This window comes from Hirundo rustica, chromosome 19, assembly GCF_015227805.2.
Source record: "Hirundo rustica isolate bHirRus1 chromosome 19, bHirRus1.pri.v3, whole genome shotgun sequence".
Taxonomy (NCBI): Eukaryota; Metazoa; Chordata; class Aves; order Passeriformes; family Hirundinidae; genus Hirundo; species Hirundo rustica.
In genome coordinates this window covers 3,561,205-3,582,814 of record NC_053468.1, presented here as the reverse complement: position 1 = coordinate 3,582,814, position 21,610 = coordinate 3,561,205, and the positions used below count along the sequence as shown (strand labels likewise).

Genomic DNA, 21,610 nt, shown 5'->3' with positions numbered 1-21,610 from the left:
CTCTACCAGTTTACTGCAGAGTGAAATAATCTATCAGCTGTGTAATATGATGCCAGTCCTTAACAATAAATACCTCACTCTACACCGTGGATAATTTCTGTTATTACCCATAGAGAGTTCTGTGAAAATCTGTTAAAATCAACAGATATTTTATCAGCCATTGCATGGTAAAAATTTATGGTTGCTTATCTAACAAGTTCCTGTATTTACAGTTTCTCTTTGTACCTGGATTTAATTTAGTTCCAATAATCCATAGCAAAGGCTTACTCACTCTAAAATTGTAACAGCTCTGGTTCCAATCTAAATAATCCTAGAAGGCAGTTGATCCAACACTGAATTATCCCCAAGGAAATTCAGACTGAAGTAGCCTCCATAATAAAAATCTTCTGGCTGATTCCGTCTGACCAGTGTCGCAGCAGGGTTCTGTGATGTCCCTAATACGACCCAAATGTTGCATAGTTGGAGAGGAGCATGGATTACTTCACCCAGAGCTGGTCTCTGGCTGTGATCTTTGACAGTCAGGGGTTTACTGGCTTCATCCGGATTTTGTAGCATCCAGAAATAAGTTGAAGGGACCTGAAGCTAAGAAGGAATTCACACCTCGGTGATATGGCATTAATCGATAATTACCATAGGGATGTAACTGAAGAAGAGGTGAAAAAGTTGTGTTCCACGTTCAGTAATTTCTGATAACATCATGTGCAGTCCTGGCTTGTTACATCACCTCATGTGTTGATAAGCAGTGATTTTCTTTTGACTATATAGCAATATATATCATAAGTACATTATATAAATTATATAATATGTGTAAGATGAATCTGCTGTGAATATATTGAGCCTTCTCAAAGTTATGGCAGGGTGGATGCCAGACATCAGGAGGAGTAAGTGCCTTTCCCAGGGCTGTATTCAGGAGACCAGGGGCTTTCTTGTTCCAAATCTGCTAATGGCAGAAAAGAAATCATTGTGCTAGGGCTGCTCAGTCATCTGGTGAAGATATCTGGTGCTCAGCTTTTGAACCTTTAGGGCTGTAGATTTTGGTATTTCCCTTCATTCACCTGAGGCCCCTACCCCCCAGCAGGAGTATCAATCACAGGAAACCAGGCAGCCTGTACTGTTGGAATCATCAAAGCCATTCCTTGTTGTTCACCTCTAATCTGCTCAAGGTTTCCTAGCCCCATGTGTGTTTAATGAACAAATGAGTACATTTGTTTAGAATCAAAACAACAGACTACATATTGTGTGCTGGAGTGGCAGGACAGTGATTAATCAAATTCCTCAGGCTGCAAACTGACAGCCTTTTTTTTTTTTTTTTTTTTTTTTTTTAATTCCCACAGACCTTCTGAAGGGGAGAAATGAAGAGCTGAAACCAGACCATTACCTCCGCAAAAGCCCCTCCCTGGAATCCCTGAGCAAACCCCCAATGGCCTTCAGCAGCAGGATGCTTTCCTCTACCCCCAGCTGCTTGAAACCCCAAAGCAAACTCAGGTATCAGCAAAGTTTCCTGGGAAAAACGGGGCAGACCAAGGGCATTGCGTGGACCAGGATAAATATTTGAATCTGGAGGACGCTGTCTCCAGAGCAGACTCTGCTGTCTGGTCTTTGGGAATTATCAGGCTCTGTTCGATCCAGATATGAAAATTCAGATTGTAATGATCACAGTTATCTGTAAAATGGAAAATGAGGATAGCAAGCTTTCAGGAGCCACTGAGTTGTACACAGGAATTCCATCATGTGTACATGTGGTCAGCCCTCATTATCCTACTGTCATTTTGCGTGTTGTGAGCTAAAAACCAGAGGTTCTGGGGGCTGAAGGAAATTAGACACGTAATTTTCTTCTCTCTTGAGAAAAAGCATATATTTTCCTCTTATCTCCACCATTACTTCTACCAGTAGAAGCTGTAGAGTGGAGACAATGTGGGGTTTTGTTTGTTGGCCTTTAAATGTCCTCAACTTTCACATTTTTCATTTTGTTCAAGAACTTGTTTTGCAGCAGCTCAGCTGGCTGTGAATTTACTGTTACAGATTCTTTAGGCAGTTTCTTTCAATTTTACACCTAAGTCCTAATTTTCAATGTATAAAATAAAGAGATTGCTTGAAGGTAAGTAAAGCTGATGAAAATAATAGCAGAAATATTTGGTTAACACCACTGGATATTCGCAGGTTCTGTTTTTTCACTTCTTCGTGTGCAGTGACCACCTGAATTTACCTCATGTGAAGGAAAATACTAAATACAAGCTCCAAAACTTAATTCAGTTTGGTTTGTGTTCATATCCTGTCCTGCCATTCTGCTTTGTCATGCAGATATTATTTTTACATACTGGTAGAAATCACAGAGATTTCAAGTATATTTTTTGTCTTCTCCCTTCTTCTCTGGTTCAGTGTGGAGAGAAAAGATCCCCTGGCAGCCCTGGCTCGGGAGTACGGGGGTTCCAAGAGGAATGCTTTGTTGAAATGGTGCCAAAAGAAGACTGAAGGTTACCAGGTAAGAGAGTAGGTTTCTTACTTTTACTTTTTACCTTTTTACTTTCATCACTTTCCTGCAGTATGCAGTAAGCAGTCACTTCAAAGAAATACAAATATTACTGTACGTTGATTTTTCTATGTTTACTTATGTGGGCTGTTTCCATCCTCTTCCTTCAGATTTCTTTAACACTGCAGTCCCCAATGTTGTGTTGTCATAAGGAATTTGTACACAAACCCCAAATACTGCACTAAAGGTTGCTGATGGTGAGAAGCAGAGTGTGCAGCAGCCTCAATTTAGCATCAGTTTTTGGAAGTACATTCTAATATTTTTTTTCTGTAGGTTTCTGTGGGCAGTACATTATTGTGTGAGTTTTTTCTCTAGTCCTGCCAAAGCCAAAGAAATATTTCATTGTATGGCCTTGACCAGATGAAGTTTGCAGCTTGATTTTACAAAGACTGCCTGAGACTGTCTCATTTCTTTGCAGAGTGATTTTCACTCTTAATCAGGGGTAACGGTTTGTCCAGGCCTTGCATGGCCATTCCTGTGTTTCCCTGGCTCATGTGGGTGTGCAGTTGAGTTAAGCCTTTGGTCCTGCAAGGAAGGCAGTTACAGACAATATTCCATCCTGTGGTAGATGCTGGATGTGCAGGAAAGTCTTGGTTTGGTTATGATGTTGGGAGTTTTCCTTCTTAGGAATAATATTGTCTGTTACTTGGAGCAGAAGACAAAAGCAGTTATCACCACATGATGTGCACCCTGGGGCAAGTCTCTAATAAAAGCAGACTCCATCTTTTCAAGTCCATAATAATTTATTTTTTCTTCCCAAGCAGCTCTTTATGAGGCATTAGCTGCAGGAGTTTGGAAGAAAGGACAGTAGCTTTCCTTTCAGTTGTTTCTTAGCACTGGGGTGTTCATCTGGCTTGCAGCAATTTCCCAGAAGGAAGGTGTGGGAGACAGCTCCTGCCTTTAGACACAGCTTAGAAAGAATAAGGCCAGGGTCAGTGTTTAGCCTCCAGTTCTGTGATAATGCCTCAAAGGCTTCAGTGCTGTCCCCTGAAAATGTGTGTTTTGTGCTGTGTTGATTTATTTTATATCTCCTCTACTAAAATTCTCCTGGGCTTGGATTTGAAAGTTTGTGGGAACATTCCCACACAGTCCTCAGAAAACAATTAATGAAATACAGCTTCTCCAAGTCTAACTTCTGTTAAGCCAGCAAAGCAATCTCTCAAGTAATGCTTTCTCCTGGCAGCGTTGCCCTTTTTTGTTTGAAGTGACACCTATGAGGAGCTTTCTTCACTCTTAAAACAGTCTGAGTTCACTGTTAGAAGTGTTCTCTGAGCATCGGCCTGGAGGTTTCTTTCTCTAATTTACACCCAAGTTGAATTAAATGTATTGCTTTTAGAAAAAAAGGATGTGGCTTTGCGAATACAGAGGCCTGTATGACGTCTCAGGGTAGGTATTAAAGTCAGAAGAACCAAAGCACAATCACAATATTGATTTATGGTGAGAATTTGGCCTCTCTATCTTCACTGCTTTGTTTAGAGGGATTCTCTCTTGGACGTTCTTCCTCAGCTTCTCATTCCCATTGCACTCTCTGCTGTGCATTCACTAACTTGTCATGAACTTGCTTTTCCCAGCCCCTTGCACTCCCATGGTAAGGCTGATGTTAAGCTCCACAGGGAGTTTTTATCATTCTTGAGTACGAGAAATGGAGTAAAGAACGTCATCCTCCTTCCTGCCTCAGCCACTGCAAGGGTGGAATGAGGTAATGAACTCCACGGAACAGAGCCCTGGTGACGTGCATGACTCCTTTTCCAGAGATAACACCCCTGTCTGTGAGGCATCTGTGCAAATTCCAGGATAATCTGTCATGTCATTCCTCACATTAAACCCTGAACCAGGGAGAAGTTTGAATGCAAACTCTTTTCAGCCCCGTGACACAGCAGAGAGAGCATAAAAACTTCCTGCTTGGCCACCTAACTTCTCTTTTTGGTGGCAAAATGTGCGATAGCAGTTCCTCTGAGCTGTGGGGGAAGAGGGGGATTCCTTTCTGTTTAAATTATGGTATCATTAAGCAGTATGAGCAAAATGGATTAGAATAATTGATACTCTCAGTAGTAGCTACTCCCAATGTCCCAGAAAGCTGGATGAGTGACCTGAGAAGGTATCTGGGGATGAGACCTAGGGACCAGCACACAAGATTCCACTTTTTAAATGCTTTAATTCATACAAAACTTACGTTGTAGATAGAAATGTTCATCCTGCTCATGGCAAATATAAAATCATTTAGTTTAATTTAGTTTGAGATCAAATCCAGCCATAAACTCTCCTTGCATGGACTGCAGTGGGAACATTCCCTGGCTTTGAACTTGAGCGTGTTCCCCAGGAGGCACTCTCATAAAACAAACCAGGGACACTGAGGGGAGTTGGGGGAAGTGCAACACAAATTAGCAGTGGCCTGGAGGGTTTTGTTTGCTTTTTAAAAAAAGAAATTGCATGAGTTTACAGTAACTGAGGGGAAACATGAAAGCATCTGTGTTTCTGTAGATGGCTGTGTCAATTCTAAGATCCTTATTTAAACAGTGATTTGATATCAGGAGGATATGCATACTAAGAAAAAATATTGAGAACATGAAAACAGAATCACTGGAGTGAAAATAAAGTGGGAGTTCAGTTTAATGACTTGGAGGAAAGAATATGAAAGTGGGATTGCATAAACTGTGGCACGATTGATGATATTATTTCAATTGTCATGTTTTGGTGCCCAGCTGAATGTTATCTGGCATTTTGGCCATTGATTCTGAATAACTGTGCAGGGGAGGTGCTAAAAAGTCTCAGCAGGAACAAGAATTGTGGTGAAATCAAGCTTTGGGCTCGGTGTCTTTGTGCAAAACTTCCTAGTGGAAAATCTCCACCTTAATAAAAGAAATCTAATGGCTCCCTATAAGAATTGTGCACTGGCAGTGGCTCCCAGGCTGTTCCTTCTGCCTCTCCTTGACATCATGGGGTGTAATGTAGGGCCATGAGGTGACCAGGCTTGAGAAATGCTTTTGTGGCTCTGAAACTCATCTACCACAAATCCTTCAAACCACAAAGCCTGCTGAGAGTAAGCTGTTTGTGTTAAAATAGCTTTCTCTCTGTTGTCTTGTGGCTTTTTTTCATCTATTTAAAAAGATGATACATCCTAGCAGCAGTGTGAGGCAGGAATTGTGTGCCTCTTTTCCAGCAGGCTCGGTTCCTGTGAGCTGGATCTCCTGGAAGCTGCTGCAAGTCATTCTTGTTGCATTATCACCTTCCAGAATCATGTCATTAGTGACTGTGGTGTCATTTAAGTGCCCTGATTCTCTTTGCTCTCTGTGGAGACCATTTGTCAAGGGGCCAAACCTCTCTAGATTAAAGTCTATTGCTATTCACAGATGTATTGTGAAAACACAGAACTTTAAGAGGCACTTAACCCATGATCATTAGAATTGAGGATTGTTGTTCCTGCCGCACATGCTCTCTCTAGAGAGGAGAAGGAATTGCCACCATGTTAATGAATTTGGAACTATTTTCATGCTCTTTTCAAGCACTGCACACCCTTCCTGTGGCCTGGAGGAAAAGAGGATCTGAGACTGGCTCTTTCCTCCCAAAACATTTTTGTGGTTATTTTTTTTTTTTTTTGTTCAAAGTTTTGTTTAACAGGACCTATTTGGGATCCACCACTTGTTGAAGATCCACAATCTCTTACAGTAAAGCTGTGTGGTTGTTTTAAGCAGAAGAATGCCAGATAGGAGCAGACAGGGAATGTCCTAGAACTGGTAAAGGGAAATGGCAGCTGTACATCTGAGAATGTTTGTATTTCGTGTATGTGTCCGTTCATCAGCTGTGGATCAAGGCAGCTCTTCATGGAGCAGAGATACAAAAGCTTAGGGAGAAAAATAAAGCTGTTGCAGTATTTGCTGATTGTCAAGTAATTACAGCAAGAGACTGCTGGACTGGTGGCTTGGCAGTGGATGTAATATAAAGCTCTTTATCCTTTTGTGTTCAATTTAAACTCAGCTTCAATTTAATACCAGCTTTTTGTTTACGAATTTGTGGCTTTCTTCTTCTCACAGGAATCTGCATTCTTTTTCTCTTTATGCTGGGCAGTATTTCCTCCAAATCTTCCTTGTTCTCAAGCCCTTTTCCATGCTGTTAGCCCCTGCTTTTTCTCATGGGTTTTTTTTTTTTGCCTGGTTTGCTGGCTGGACGAGATCCAGCACGGATTAAGTGTGACCCAAAGATGGACATAACATATTCCCTTTGGTCAGGTGGTCATGGGACCATTCTCCTTTGGGAGATGGTCTCTGCTGGGACACACAGCCAGGATGGCAGTGTTTGGACTGCTGATGCATCAAGCAGGTGCATTCCTGGGGCTGCACTTTGTGAGGCCTTGCTTTATAGGAGATCCCAAAGCTCCTTCCTGGCCAGTTGTACTGTGACACATCCCTGTTTGAAGGTTTCTTCTTTTTTCTGAAAAATAAGGGCTATGTTTAGGAACAAGAAGTCTGTTACTTCTTTGTATGGCATTAGTGTGAGCAGTTGACATTCTCTGTCTACTTAAGTGTTAATTTTTTCTAATTGTCAGCTGAGCACTTCACCTCACTGGCTGAGCTGAGAAAGGAAATACAGGAGAGAGCCCAGTGGTTTTTAATCATCAGATGTGTACTTTCTACATTACATTGTGTCTTTATGTCAACAAGTAGCCTAAAACTGTTTCAGTGCATTCCCAAATTGTATGAATCTCTCCCTCAAAGGTTTCTGTCTAAACTAACCGGGTTTTTATCTAAATATTTCACTGGTCAAGAGAAGGAGGTGGGCAGTGGCATCGCCTAGTTCAGCAGCAACACTGAGGAGCAGATGAACAGGTTCACTTTTCTAAGCAAGGAACTAAATCCCATCTGCTGCCCTGCACAGTTTAGGTGCATTCCCACAGTACTGTGGTCTTGTGAAGATTAACAGCAAAACAAATAACTCCTGGGCTGTGTGATGTGGGTGAAGAAAAACACTGCCCAAAACTCTGCGTTCATGGCAGAGTCTCTGCTCTGGGCAGGACTGGGGAGATTTCCCTGGTGCCACACCAACCTGTGATCAGAGATCAGAGCCTGCTGAGCCAGCAGGGAAAAGCCTTGAGTGACACCACTCAGGTTTGCTCTGGTGGACAATGACACGTCCCCAGCACAAGCCCTTCTGTTCTGAGAGGTTGCACAAGCTTCTAGAGCTCTGTGTTCACAGCACCTGTTGCATTTTGACATTTAGAAGCAGGATATATGAGCAATGGGTTTTTCCCAGGAAGTTACTAGTATATTCTGTGAGCTTCTGAGAAGTGGATGAAATTTCTGGCTCTCTGTGTTTCTCTGGTCTTTGATGAAGAGGAGGATGTTGACTTTTCCTATCTGTACAAAAGCTGAAAGGAGTTTTGCTAGTTGCTCTTGAGATAATAGAGATTATGCTGTGTTTAAATAAAAATTTACAATACATTGGTCAGTAATTTTGCTCCCAAGTCTCCTATGGACCATCTAATGTAAGGTCTTGGTAGTCATACATTATAGCATTGCCTTGATCTTCCTAGCAATTAAAATATAGATCACAGAATCATAGAAATGAATATAAACTTTAGCAATATTTGGAAAGGTGCTTTGATAAAAAGGGCAGTCTTGAGAGATTTTAATTCATGAAAGTGCAGGCTGAAAATGTCAAGATAGTCCCAGTTATTTTCCAGAATCAGAGCCTGCAGAGCAAACAGGAAAAAGCATTCTTTTCCTAAGTAAAAATACTTATGGCTGAATATGTACATGCAGTTTCTCTGTATGTCCCAGCTGGACCCAGGGTTGGTGTCTGGAACTAAAATGCAGCAGCCAAATCACGGCATCTGAGGAATAACCAGGTTGATTACCAATGTAATCACCCCTTCTCAGTGATGCCAGTGCACAAATGTGCTTCCCCAGTGGACCCAAATAACTTGGGCCAAGCTCTACCTTTTTTCACATAGAGGGCTTTGTCCTGTAAACAAATGCGAGTCTCTTGGAAGGATAAAATAAGTGCAGCTCTCTCATGCATAACTTTCTATCCTGCTGGGTAATTTTAAAAATAGCATTTCCATTCTGTCCTTCCCAAAGTCCAAGACACTTCCTTGTGTTGCCTGGATGCACTGACAGTCAGTGAAAGCACGGAATTGATTGGTCACCAGCTGGAACAGCTCCAAACTGGGCATTTAACTGGCAGGCTAAGGGCCTGCTGCTGGATTGGTGAGCCTTTGCTGGTGGGACCTTTCCCCACCTTGTTTCCATCCTCCACCCTGAGCCTGCTGCAGCCTGTCCCTCCACCCAGGAATTCCAGGACATGCCTAATCTCTGAATTCTTGATAGAGATAATTAGGAAGAGCTGTGGGAGCAGCCAGTGTGGTCATTAGCAATTCTGCACCAGGGCTCCAGGCAGGAAGTAGCTGTGCTGCTGCCTTGGACACAGAGTGGAGCCAATTCCTCCCCCTCTGTGTCCCTCCCCTCTTCCCCAAGAGTATCTGTGTGGTCCTTGGGTTGTGCTGCTGCATCTTCCCCGCTGCAGCCTTGGGGATGAAGGGACACAGCCCAGTCTGTTCCTTCTCTGAGCCGTTCATCCCTGGTGTCGTTTCTCGGGGCTGGGGAGAAAACTAATGGAAGTGGCACTTGTGTGGCAAGCAGGGAGTTGCCTTTCAGCAAGGGAGCATAACAAGGGGAATTTAGGCTGAAAAGAGACATGCAGGGCAAAACCCAGAACTCGTCAGTGTCTGATGGGATTATCACAAGAGAGAGAACTCCTTAGTCCCTGGCCTCGCTGTGTAATCCAGATCTGCAGACAGAACTGACTCCTGCTCTGCCTTCCCACAGAATGTGACTGGTGGAAACTACAGAAATACCAGTCACACTTGATAAATATCTCTTGTCACCATTACCTCATCTCTGAAATGACCCAGACACATCCATAAAATTGCTTCTGCTTAGACCAGCTCTCATTTGGTCCTGTGTGTTTAACAACCAACCAGCTCCCTGTGAACTTGGTTTTGTACATTTTCTCTCTCTCTCTCTCTCTGGTGCATAGCAATAAATTAAGACCCAAACTGAGGAATATGTACAAACCCCTGTAACTTTACTAACCTTTAGTGAGACCTTTGAAAGTAGGTGACTTTTAGTAACGAGGATCTTGTCACAGGGCTATTTGCGTTCAAAACAACTCAGGCTATTTGCTAGGAAAGGTTCAAATTCATCCACTGTGTCTCCTGTGCTGTGCCAGCAGCTACTCTCAGCTCTTGTTCAGTAGAACTTGTTCTCCTTATAAAAAGTTGGTCTTTATGTATAAAAATGCAAATAAAAGGAGCAATAAAAGGCACCAACAGAGCTGTTTGGCTCCTTAGGCAGGTTGGTTACTCACTGCAGGGTTGCAGGGATGGTTTCAGTGTCAGTAGGATCTTGCCTTGCCAGCAAGGGAAATGGGAGGCTACATAATTACTTTATCACTCTTACTTGAACTGTCTCCCATTTGCTACTGCTTTCATTCTTTTATTCTCATGCAAACTTCAGCTATTTCAGCACCACTCTCCCTTGTAACCACAATATCAGAACTAAACTGTCTTGGAGAGGTCCTGAGCCACAGGAAAGAGCTGAGTTTGAAGGGTGCACAGGTCATTTTAGAGTGGCTTTACAGTTTACTCTGAAAACTGTAGGACAATTCCTGTCCAGATGAGCTTATTTTAAACACAGAATTTTAGAGAGCATCATTCCACCTATTCTTGCCAGTCTGCCTCAGGTAAGAAAGTTAATACAAGAAAATTGGATCTGCCTGACTTTCTGGTATCTTCTCTGGTTTTTGAGACTGAAATAATTGGGAGCTGAAACATCTTTGTGTAGGATGTGTAATATCCTTTTTTTAATTTCCTCTATTTAAATGTCTCTGCTCTATATGAATTCTGTAGCAAATTTGATGCTTTTGGAAAAAAAAGAAAAATACAGCCATAAATCCTCTAATATCTCATCTTTGCTAAAGAGCTCATTAATTCCCACTTACTGAAGCAAATGATGAATGGTAAACCCAGAGCAGCACCTGTGGCAGCAGTGGAGGAAGGAGCAAACAGAGCCAAAAAAATGTGATGGGGAGCAGGAATTATTTATAAAAAGAGCTGCACTAAATGGCATGACTTTTAAAGAGTTCCATCAGTTCCTTTTCAGTTCCTGGTGCTGTTATGATATTATTTAACTGCATTTTCAGAGAGCATTTTGTGATCTGAGCTCTGCTGTTCGGTGCGTGTGTAACCAGCAATAAGATGTGTGGCAAACTGACAGGGTGAGAGAAGCATTAGAAATATGGATTGTGGGATAGAAACACAATGTTTCAAAGAAATTTAAAGCAATTCTTACAGAGACAGCAGTTGGCTGGGCCATTTGAACCAGGGATATTAATACAGGCTGGAGGATAGGAGGTCACCTGGCTTCCTTCCCAGTCCTGGCTACCCACTTAATCTCTGTACAACACACAGCATTGCTGTTTTGATTTCTTTTAATCAAAAGGCATTACTTCATTCTGTATTCCATTTAAGAGAAAAAAAGGTTGGTAAGAGAATTCAGAAAGACTCCTGGTAGTAGATGGACTGAATGTGATGTACAAATCACTTCAGACTTGCAGCTCTCCATTGAAAATAGCTGTGTGCAGTTGTCATCTGGATGCACCCTGCAATTACAGAAGAATCCAGGCAGCCTTTAATTTCAGGCATTCGTGCCTTTCATCCCTGTTAACTGGACCTGACCACACTTCTCATTCACCCATAGTTCCAGCAGATTTCCCAGATGTTTCGTATCTTTGCTGGAGCATTTCAGATGAACTAGGATGTTTTGTTTGTTCAGAAGGGTCTGTCACGCTCAAAGGAGCCATCCTTCCCTCATGTTGCTTCTTAGGAAGTGTTTAGAATGTACCCAGTGAGAGCCTGAAGATTCCTTTGAATAGAACCTCTTTGGCTGAACCCTGTTAACCTGGTCCCAGCTAGTTAGGCTGTAATAAATCAAATTAGATCTGCTGCGGTTTTGTGTAGCTGTTGTTAAAGATGGGTAGGTTTGGGAGTTGATGTCAAGGTACCTTGGTCCATTTTGCATTAAGAAGGTCAGAGTTCAGATGTGCAGAGCTGTGGCTTCTGTTCAGATGTGTTTAAATATATCCACATAAAACCACTGAGCTCTTCAAGAGGAGCTGGGGGGGCCTGGGTAGCGATCAGCTGGAGGAAGCTGAGCCACTTGAGGGAGAGCTACTAATAAAAACAAGGCAATTCCCTTTTATTTATTCAACAGGTTTGTTTTAAAGTATTTATTTTATATTCTGCATGGGCTGAACCTCCATGATCAGCCACTCTGGCAGGTTCCTGGTGTGCCATTCCATACCATTAACTTAGGAGAGGCAGGAGGGTGGGAATAATGATGCTCAGGTTGTATTTCTTTCTTGCAGGCTTTCTTCCTCAGCGTTCCAGGCTAGCTTCAAGCTGATTCATGTCTGTAACTGATAATTCTGGGTCTCAGGGAGAGAATTATGACTCAGAGAGCCATTGCTGTGGGCACAGTAACACGTGCATAGTGGGAATATCTTGGATCAGGATTTTAATGTACTCAGGCTGTAATGAAGAGTGCATGATATCATTGTTGCTTTTTGCTTGGAGTCAAAGATCGAGTGAAATCTAATGGGGTGGTGTTTTTATCCTCAGACAAACAAAGAATTGTTTTTAGTGAGAACAGATCACACAGATTTCCCTGGGTGTCTTTACTGGAGCTCTGAGGGCTCTGTTATCTGCAGGAAAGGTCCTGTTCCCAGGATGGGGGGCTAAGGTCAATCACTTCCAGGTGTTTTGTGTCTTTTAGGCTTGACCTGACACTAATATCCTAGATTGTACATTTGTTATCCAAATAATATTGCTTGGGTATTTATCTTTTTTTAATTTTACTTTAAATCATAGAAGCAGACCGTGCTGGGCACTTTGGTACTTTGATAGCTGTGCTCCCTGGTGTGCTTCCCGATCATTCCCAGTGCATGTAGAGGAGTTCACTCATGAGCTTGAAGAGAATGAATTGTTTTCACTGACGGGTGACACTGCAGGAGTGCTGAGGACAGGCCCTGGGGTGCCAGTGACCACAGGATGTGCTGTGGCTGTATGACAGCAAATTTTTTTCCTCTTCTGGTGCAATTTGGTTTGTTCTGAATCCCTGTTCCATTTTCCCATTTCTCCCTGCACTCACTGTGATGGTTCATCCTGCCCCTGAGTGGTGCCATCCTTTCTGGTGTCTCAGGAGGAGCCACGTGCAGTTTTTCAGAGCTCGGGGTGGGGGTTGTGCCGTGAGCACACCAGGATACAGAAATCACCCTCCTGCAGCTTGGGGCTGTGCATGAACCACCAGCACTGACACAAATAGCTCCCACATACTCAGGACTGTGTGCTGGGGAATAGGAGAGAGGTGTGGCAGCAAGACTGAGACGGGTTCTGCTGCCAAAATAATCAAGAGAAGGGAATAGTTTCCGAGGTGTTCATTCCCTAAATTGTTTTCCTTTTTTTTTTTTAACTGGCTTCAGGGGAGCCAGAGATCTTCCGAGAAATCGGAGTTGTCTCTGTTTTGACTTAATTCCTCTTGGTGTGGTGGAGTGGGGAGGTACTACAAATAAAGCTGCAGTGTAGCAAAACACAGATCGCTTTTCATTTACCATGTCCTTATATCCTAAACTGAAAACTATCTAACACAGAAGCCAAGATGAAGTGCCAGGGAGAGGGGTTTGTACTGGTGTGAAATGGAAATGCATTTGTTTAGAGGAAAAAAAAAAACAAAACACCAAAATTCATTGGTTCTTGTTAGATGTAGAAATGGAACTAAGTGGGCTTGGGTATGCCTAGGTGTTTTTTATTGTACTGTGAAGTGAACAGCTGAGCTGAACCATCAAATGTTCGTTTTGGGTTTGCATTTAGGACAAAAATTCAGATTTGAGTTCGTTTTGGCTGTTGATTGTGGCAAACTGCTTTGGCAGCAGATTTCATCTGTGGTTCAGGTATGGTCAGCTGAACCCCATCCTTGAACTTTTGCTTGTTTGTAAGACTTAAATCCGTGAGTTACTGAGGATAACTGCCTGGACAGCACTGTTGGGGAGGTGAGGATTTTTGGACCTGGTTTTGATGTAGACACAAACGCTTCTTATGTGTAGATACTGTGATTTGGGAAGAGTAGAGTTTTAGGTGCATTTAAAATTATATAGGTAAGTAAAATTTCTCAGCTGATTCTGGGATAGTGAAATGCCGTGTGAAGGAGCAGTTTTATATCTCACGTGCCTCATAACAGCAGCATGAAAATGAGGATAGATACAACGTTCCCACAAAAACAAGCCTTGCCTTTTTGTCTAGTCCTGTTGCTTAACTAAGGCTCTGTTTGTTCCTGTTTCCATGGCCTTTGGGAAAGGGGGGGAACAACCTGTATTTTCCATTTCTATCCTACAGTATAAAATGAGAATATTGGCATTTGATGATAGGCTATTTGCTGATAAAACATATTGGCCTCAGTAAAAACACTTCTGTAACTTGGCAGTCAGTCCTTTCCCCCTAACTGCAGATTGATAAATAGAAAGGAACTTGTTTGTCTAAAACTTCAAGAAAGCAGAATAATCCAGCTCAGCCAATTCCATACACACAAAGCTGGACTTCCATGTTGCAACTTTATGGAATAGGCAGTGCCAAGGCAGCTTTCAGAGCAAATTATTTTTTTTTCTTGTGATGCTGTTCAGCCTCATTTTTGTATTATCTCCACTACCAGATGTTAATAGAGCCCAGTACAACGTGGTGGCTGGTGCAGTGTGGGGATGTCAGCTGCTTTCTGAGCCCATTAGAGTTGTAGATTTATTACAGCCGAAGTATTTTAACCTGAAATATTCTCTACTGGCTCAATTTGAGTCATGTTTGGTTGTGAACATTTATTACTAATTAGAAATCCTGTCTGACTGGACCAAGTCCAGGTTGGATAACTAATCAGCGAGGCATCAGAAGCAAGGAGCACGTGCTGAAATAATTCCTGTCTGGGTTTTAGTGTGTCTGCATCAGCTGCTGTATGAGAGATGCAGTAAAAGCCTTCTCTTTGGGGGAGTCTTGAAAGAAACCAGGAAATAGCTAAATAAAGAAAATGCAGGGGCAGGGAGTGTGAACTGAGGCTGAGCACACAGGAAGCTGTGGCTGCTGGGAAGGGCTGGAGGTGACTCCACACCTGCTGCAGGGTGGGAGATGGTGCAGCTCCGTCGTGTCCCGGAGCCTCCCTGCTCCAGCAGCTCTCTATCAGTTCACTGGTTTGTTTTTAGCTGCTGTTTGCAACTACAGCTGCTACTACAGCAGCAAGGCTTACCCATGGGAGTTCTTTAGTGTGCTGGTACGGCCAGGCAGTGCAAACAGGAGCATCAGAAAGGTCACCTTGTTCACAGGAGCAGAACTGGGCCATGGGCTTGTTTTAACTGCAGCTGTGCCCCATGAGAGCATCCAGGGAGGAACCCTGAGTGCCCTCTGTATCCCCAGAAATCCTGTATTTTAAAGGAGTTCTCTGCAGATGGGCTGGTCCTGACTTTTGTCCATGTAAACTCTCAACTCTATTATACTATTTCTTTCCAAATATTTCTTCATCCCCCTCCTTTTGGAGGTGGCAGTGGTGGGAATGTCACCACAGATACTTCTAGCTCAGCTCTGGGGTTTTTGTTCCATGGCTGCATAAAAACGGTTGTTTGAAGATTTTTTTTGTTGTTGTTGTGTAGCACTGTTGAAGGATGGCTCGTGTTTTCTCTTACAGAATATTGATATTACCAACTTCAGCAGCAGCTGGAGTGATGGGCTGGCCTTCTGTGCTCTCCTGCACACGTATTTGCCTGCACATATTCCTTACCAGGAGCTCAACAGCCAGGACAAAGTAAGTTGAGTTGTACATTTGCAGAATTCACAGTGATCAGAATGGATGAAAAAGGGGAGGAAACCAACAGTGAACTCCCAGAGAGAAATGCAGGGACTGCTGGGTGAAGTCAGCAACAAATTGGCTGAGTCCAGCAAATCCTGCAAATAAACACCAAGACAGTGTCTATTACAGTAAGAATTGTATTATGTACAGGAGTGTCTCATATTAGTTAAAACCTCTGCGGAAACCTGTTACTCACAGTAAAGACAGAACTTCAGTGGGTTTTTTTCCCAGTTGTAACCAGTTTCACAACAACCTATTTGTCAAAAACAGAGGGTGTCACTCAGGCACAAGTAGATGAGCTATTCAAAGACAGAGAACTTGGGAGTGAGTAAGACTCAAAAAAGAGTCTGCATGCAGGTGTGGAATCCAGGGGTTTAGCTTCCAAATACACCTGCTCATTTAAACTTACTGGGTAACCAGATGCAAGGGAAGGTTCAGGAACAGTGCTTTGATGGTAATCCTTTTGGCCTTTTACTTTTACAGAAGAGAAATCTGCTGTTGGCATTTCAAGCTGCTGAAAGTGTGGGCATTAAACCCAGTCTGGTGAGTAACCTTTCAGCAAGGGGATATTTGCTGCAAACACCATTCCAGCACCTTTCCTTGTTGCCATGTGGCCAGTCAGAGACCTTGCACTTCAATTGTCACACAGTGCTGGGGAAGGCTGCACCGTCAGGAAGTTCAGTGTTAGAACTTTTAGAAAGAATTTGTAGAATCACAGAATAAATATAATTTGAAGGAACTGCTGAAGGTCATCCAGTGAAACGAGGGTATGGATTATGTCCTTCTCTTGAATGCCAGCTCCAGATTATTCATAATTTTATGGACAGACTTGCCATATGACACCATTATACTAATGGTTACACCATTTTGTTCCCTTTTGTTTTAGTGCTTTAAGAAACAGAAGGATGTTTAAACTGTTTAACTTTTCAAAATTAACTATACAACAAGGGAGAGAGAAGTTTAATACGAAGGGAAGACTATTATGGGGTTCACGAGCTAGATTAAGAAGCAGAGATGCATCGGTTTAGAAGAAGTTTTACAGAGAGCTGATGTTTGGGTGCAGGTGGAAGAAAGATTGTGGAACACATTAACAGATTTCAGAATTGCACTTGGCCAGTGGATCATTCCCGTGGCCCTTTGGGTACGTGGCTTTCAGGGGCTCGGGATGGCAGCAGAAGTGTTGGGCAGGCTCAGAGGAGCTGTGGTGGGGTTGCCTGAGCACGGTGCTGTGTCCATGCAGGAGCTCAGCGAGATGATGTACACGGACCGGCCCGACTGGCAGAGCGTCATGCAGTACGTGGCCCAGATCTACAAGTACTTTGAGACCTGAGCTGCAGAGCAAGAGGTGGACAGAGTGGGGAAGAGAATAAAGAATGCTACAGATGCACTCGATCACTTTAAAAACCTGCTTGCTCCTCTTCCACAACCAATCTAAGCTCTTAGTGTGAAAGGAAGCTCTTCCGTAGCTTTGATTCCATCTGGGACTGCAACCAAATAATTCCCTGTTGTCCACCTTTGCAAACCAAATCCATTGGTAAGTTTACTCCCACGTGGAAATTGCAAAGCGTTTTAAAGCACACCTGGGATATTTCTGAAGAGGATCCCTCGTGCTAACAGCATTTGCCTTGACAGGAGACCTGCTGCACAATGAAGTTTTGAGTCAATGTGGACTATGCTGGCACTCAAGGGAGGCTGGGAGATTAATGTTAATACAAAAGCTCACAAAAATGCTCTTCTTGCCAAAACGTGCTTAACTCATCCCAAGTACATGTTGTTTTCTTGCCTCCATGTATTTTACAAAACACCTTGACAGATGCACTTAAGTTGTAGAACCCTAACCTGAGTTACTCTCGGACATCTCACCCAATAACTGCACTAATTTACTCACAGCATAACCAGCAGGATGGTAACGGGGTCATTTGTAACTCAGAAACCACCCTCTGTTCATCACCAGTTAGTGAAATAACTCTGAAAGATCCTGTTAGGTGCTGGGACTTCATTTCAGCTCAGACAGAAGCAATCTCTTTGTGGAAAAATAGGTTTATGACTGACTTCATTACTTGATTACTCCATGAAGCCAGAGCTTGGTTTCCTGGTCGGCTGTGCAGGCACAATTATCGCAGGAACATTGCAAATGTAGTTTAACAGCTTTAGTTTGGAAGGTGCCAGTAATCAGGTGATCAATACAGGGACATCTCATTTTTTTTTTGTGGATTGAGTGGAGTAACAACTTCTTTCTGTGTTGCTGCTGTCTGGTCAGCACAGCGATGTCATTGCTGCCTAGAGGCAGGAATCTAGAGACAGCCTGTGCCCTGGGCCATGAAATACAGCCCATAGGGCACTGCTACATGCTTGGAAATGATGTTATCCTGTAAAGGAGCACAGTCATTTATCAGTACCAAAGGAAGGTGCAACCTCACTCCACAGATTACAGACAGCGTAACTGGAACCCATCTCTGTGCCACGGAAATCAGGCGCCAGAGAGCAGCTTCCCACCTCAGTAATACTGTTAGGAAAATGTCTGATAGACACTGTTAAATGGCCATTACTCTGGTTCTCTCATTTCACCCGATGAAGTTAATTTTTGTGTTTGTCTCCAAGGATGGAAGCATCCAACAGGCTGCTGGATTTGTTCTAGAAGCGGGTCTGGAGAGCGTGTAGAGCCTGCCTGGCTGCTTTAGGGTGTGCTGGTAGGACAAAGTTGGTGTTTAGTTGCTGTGTTTAACCCTGACATTAGTCCTAGGGAGCTAGGGATCATTTCTCTCTTGCAAGAAATACTAGTGCTCACTGCTCCTACCTCCTGGGAAAAGGCTTATGAAATGGAAACAAGATTTCACAGGACAAAATTGGTTTCAGGCTTTCAAGGGCTTTGCAGGTGGCTGATCTCAGCCTCTGGTTCCTCATAGTTCTTTGTTGTTTGATTTGATTTTACTTGTAATGTTATTTAATTAATAAACAACATATTTCAGACTTGGTGTTGTCACAGCAAAATACAGGATTCAGGAAGAGATGGTAGAGCCCAGGGCCAGGGAGTGCTTTGAACAGAGAGGATGCTGGAGGAAGGCAGTTGTGTGCCTGTTCTGAGGGAGGAGAAAATCATCGCTTGCTCTTGGTTTTAGTCTGAAATCTATTCTAATCCATTGCCTCTGGGAAAGTCCAGTTCCAATCTTTGGAGAGGCTGTGTGATAAAAATGGACAGGGGAGTGCACTGGCAGTGCCCCTGCACACTCAGTGTCATCCTGCTCTGTGAGAAAGCAGCTGTGAGTGCTGCCACAGGCAGTTCCTTGCAGGGGAGCCCTTTCCAGATGGAATTCACCCTCCAGGATTTCTCAGCACACCCTGCTGTCCATAGAGAACCCAAGATGAGTTGCTCTCAGTGTTCTCAAATACAGGCTAAGAAGAGGAGAGCTCTGCTGAGCAGAGTTCCTTGAGGCACTGACACTGCAGAGCCCCGTTGCCTCGTGGATGCAGCAGCGCTTTTCCCTGGAGGTGTCCCTTGGCAGGGATCCCAATTCTCTCCAGAGGGCTGTACTTCAAAGCTGGAGTGAAGTCAGCACAGAAAATTCCATATTCCTCAGTGGGCTTTGGATTGGGCACTTGCAGGAATGAGAAAAACACTTTTAATTCCCAGTGGCTGGTAAACATCTCCAAGTCAGAGTAAATGATGTTAAAAAAGGGAATTTTAACCCTGTGGTGACTGGAGGGTGGCTCAGTGTCCACTGGGAGTGTTACTTCCTGTGAGAGCATCCTCTGCTCCCAGGGCTCTTGTGACACTGCTCTGTCTCTCCAAGTTTCTCACTTTACCCTTACAGACCATTCTCTGGGATCCAGCAGCTGTGTTTTTTGTTTTTTTTTTCCCAAATGATTTGTGCAAAGCAATGTTTCCATCATCTCCTTGCAGCTTGTTCTCCCATGCCCCCCAGCAGCATAGACCAAACACTAATTCTGCCCAGTTCTAGCGGTCTATTCCTAATTTTTTACTTAGCTAGGAGTTACAACACAGAGTTGTAGTAGGGAGGAAGATATTTAATTTTACCTTTTCTTCAGTGTTACTGTTCTGTCCTCAAACCTGCAAAACATCTCATTTTCATACTTTGAGAGATGATTTTCTGGATTATTTTTAAAACTAAGGATATTGTTTATGTGCTCATTCAACCGTTACAATATTGGGGGGGTTCTTCCTTATAAACCTTGCACAGTTACATTTCTGGGCCTGGACTTTTACAAGTTGCTGTTGATTTTTCATGCTGCCTTAAAATTTCAATATGAATTTAAATTTATCCTACATGACATGCTGCAGACTGGCCTGGTTTTCAGAGACCCTGCAGGCCCTTGTGAGGCATCTCAGATCAGAGCTGCAAAATTAAAGTCCAAGCTGCCTTTAAAGTTAGGGAATTTAATTAAGTTAAGCAAGAGGGTATATGGATAGTCTTTGTAGAAGTTGTAAGAATTCTCTGAAAATGTCCTGGATGTGGTTATATGACAAGGCTGGTGTTGAGCAGTAGGTTTGCCTGAACTGCCTAAACCTCTGACTTTGCCTCTTAGGAGTAATGGATCTTTCCCTGGTGTGCAGGCAGATAAACCTTGTCCCTCACTCCCTGGATTGTCACTCACAGGCACCACCTGCCCCTGCCTCTGGGTGTGCCTGGGGAGTCTGTGGGACTGCAGGGAACCACAAAGAGCTGATTTGGGATGAGCAGGTGAGGAGAAGGGTTAGGAAGGGGATTTCAGTGATATTCCATGGAGGGATTTGGCGGCAGTGTGACTGTTGTACTGTAGTGTCGCAGAGGAAAGGAGATTCAGGTGTGGGAGGTGCAGTCTGGCTCCTGGAATTTCGAGTGAGACAGAGAAGGTACAATTGTTTCATGGCTTGGGAAGGTACAGAGGTGTGAGGAGCGAGCCCAGAGTCAGCCTTGTGAGGAGGTTTTCTAGAAGGGCTGAGGAGCTTTTTCAAAAAGTTCCTGGTGAGGCTGAGGGAGAGCGATGGGGGACAGACACACCTGGGCTCTTGGACAGCAAAGGACATCAGAGAATCTGTGTGGACTGTCAGCTTGAGGGACATTCCTCCTAAGAGTGCAGCCTGGGGGTCTCAGCAGATGAGGAGAAGACACAGCACAGCTCCTTTGCCAAGCTCCCCTTCCTGTGCCCGTGACAGTTGTGACAACACAAAGGGGACAGAGGCTTCCCGGTTCTTCCTGCACTGCAGTAAGGCAGCCGTGCTAAGCAGAGGGATTTGGGGCTTAAGCAGGGTCCCTTTAAGTTTTGGCAGTTTTCTTTCTGTGAGTTGAAGTTGGTTTTTGCAGGTTTTCTCTCTTGGTTTGTACGTGCAAGTGGTTCTGTGCAAGTTTTCTGTCCGAACCAAGTGCAAACAGGCAGAGCGATTGGTTCTTCCCAGTTTGATTCCTGACCTGGAACTCCTCAAAAGTCCAATTTTTGGCTTCCCTGACTTTCCCCCTTCCTTGGCAATGACCACACGAGCCTGGGCTTGTTGGTTTGTTCATACCTCCCTCATCCTGCTGTGCTGGGGGTACCAGCAGCAAGGATCTGGCTGGGCCAGCTCTTGGCCAAGCTGAGCCTTGTGCATCTGATCACAGGCAGGGACTGTATGGGGTGAGATTAGGCATTTTCCTGTCACAGGAGGGCTTTTTGCCTAAAAAGACTCAGGGCATGGAGCATTAAGACATTTTTAAAGCCAGCAATAAGTTCTACTATGCTCAGCTGTGTTGGTTTTGTACCAACTCCGGTGCCATCGACGCTCGCTCACCGACACGGTGCAGAACCAGCTTCTCACTGAACTGCAAGTAACTTTTTTTTGCTCAACTGATTGTCTCTCCATTTTTGACTTGCAGTGTGCCAAGTCCCATTGGGCAGTGCTGGACACAATGTTTTTATTGACTGTTGGTCCAGGCTTGAGTTTGTCATACGGGATGATCACCTCTGACAGTTTTAGCTTCCCCTGTTGGGTACGGATGTTACATCGTGATCTAATTTATACAAAGAGCACATTAGAATGTACATACTAAGCATTGCAGATTTGGACATGCTAATATTTAAATATTAACATTATTAAAATGTATGATGCAAAAATCTGTGTAATATTTCTAATAAATCTTTTTCTGTTTCTGAGGTTTGTTGGAGTGTTTCAGTT

At 43.6% G+C, this 21,610-nt stretch overlaps 1 protein-coding gene across 7 annotated transcripts in view; it reads left to right on the top strand.

Annotated features, from left to right (window-relative positions):
- Positions 1-21,588, top strand: part of SPECC1 (sperm antigen with calponin homology and coiled-coil domains 1) — a 92,912-nt gene extending 71,324 nt beyond the window's left edge. For all 7 annotated transcript variants that reach the window (XM_040082879.1, XM_040082884.1, XM_040082880.2 and 4 more), the window contains 5 exons: positions 1,335-1,485; positions 2,380-2,482; positions 15,301-15,417; positions 15,946-16,005; positions 16,703-21,588. In XM_040082879.1, coding sequence (XP_039938813.1) covers positions 1,335-1,485; positions 2,380-2,482; positions 15,301-15,417; positions 15,946-16,005; positions 16,703-16,792 — 521 coding nt within the window. In that variant the 3' untranslated portion in view covers positions 16,793-21,588. The remainder of the gene's footprint in view (positions 1-1,334; positions 1,486-2,379; positions 2,483-15,300; positions 15,418-15,945; positions 16,006-16,702) is intronic.
- Positions 21,589-21,610: the final 22 nt, after the last annotated feature.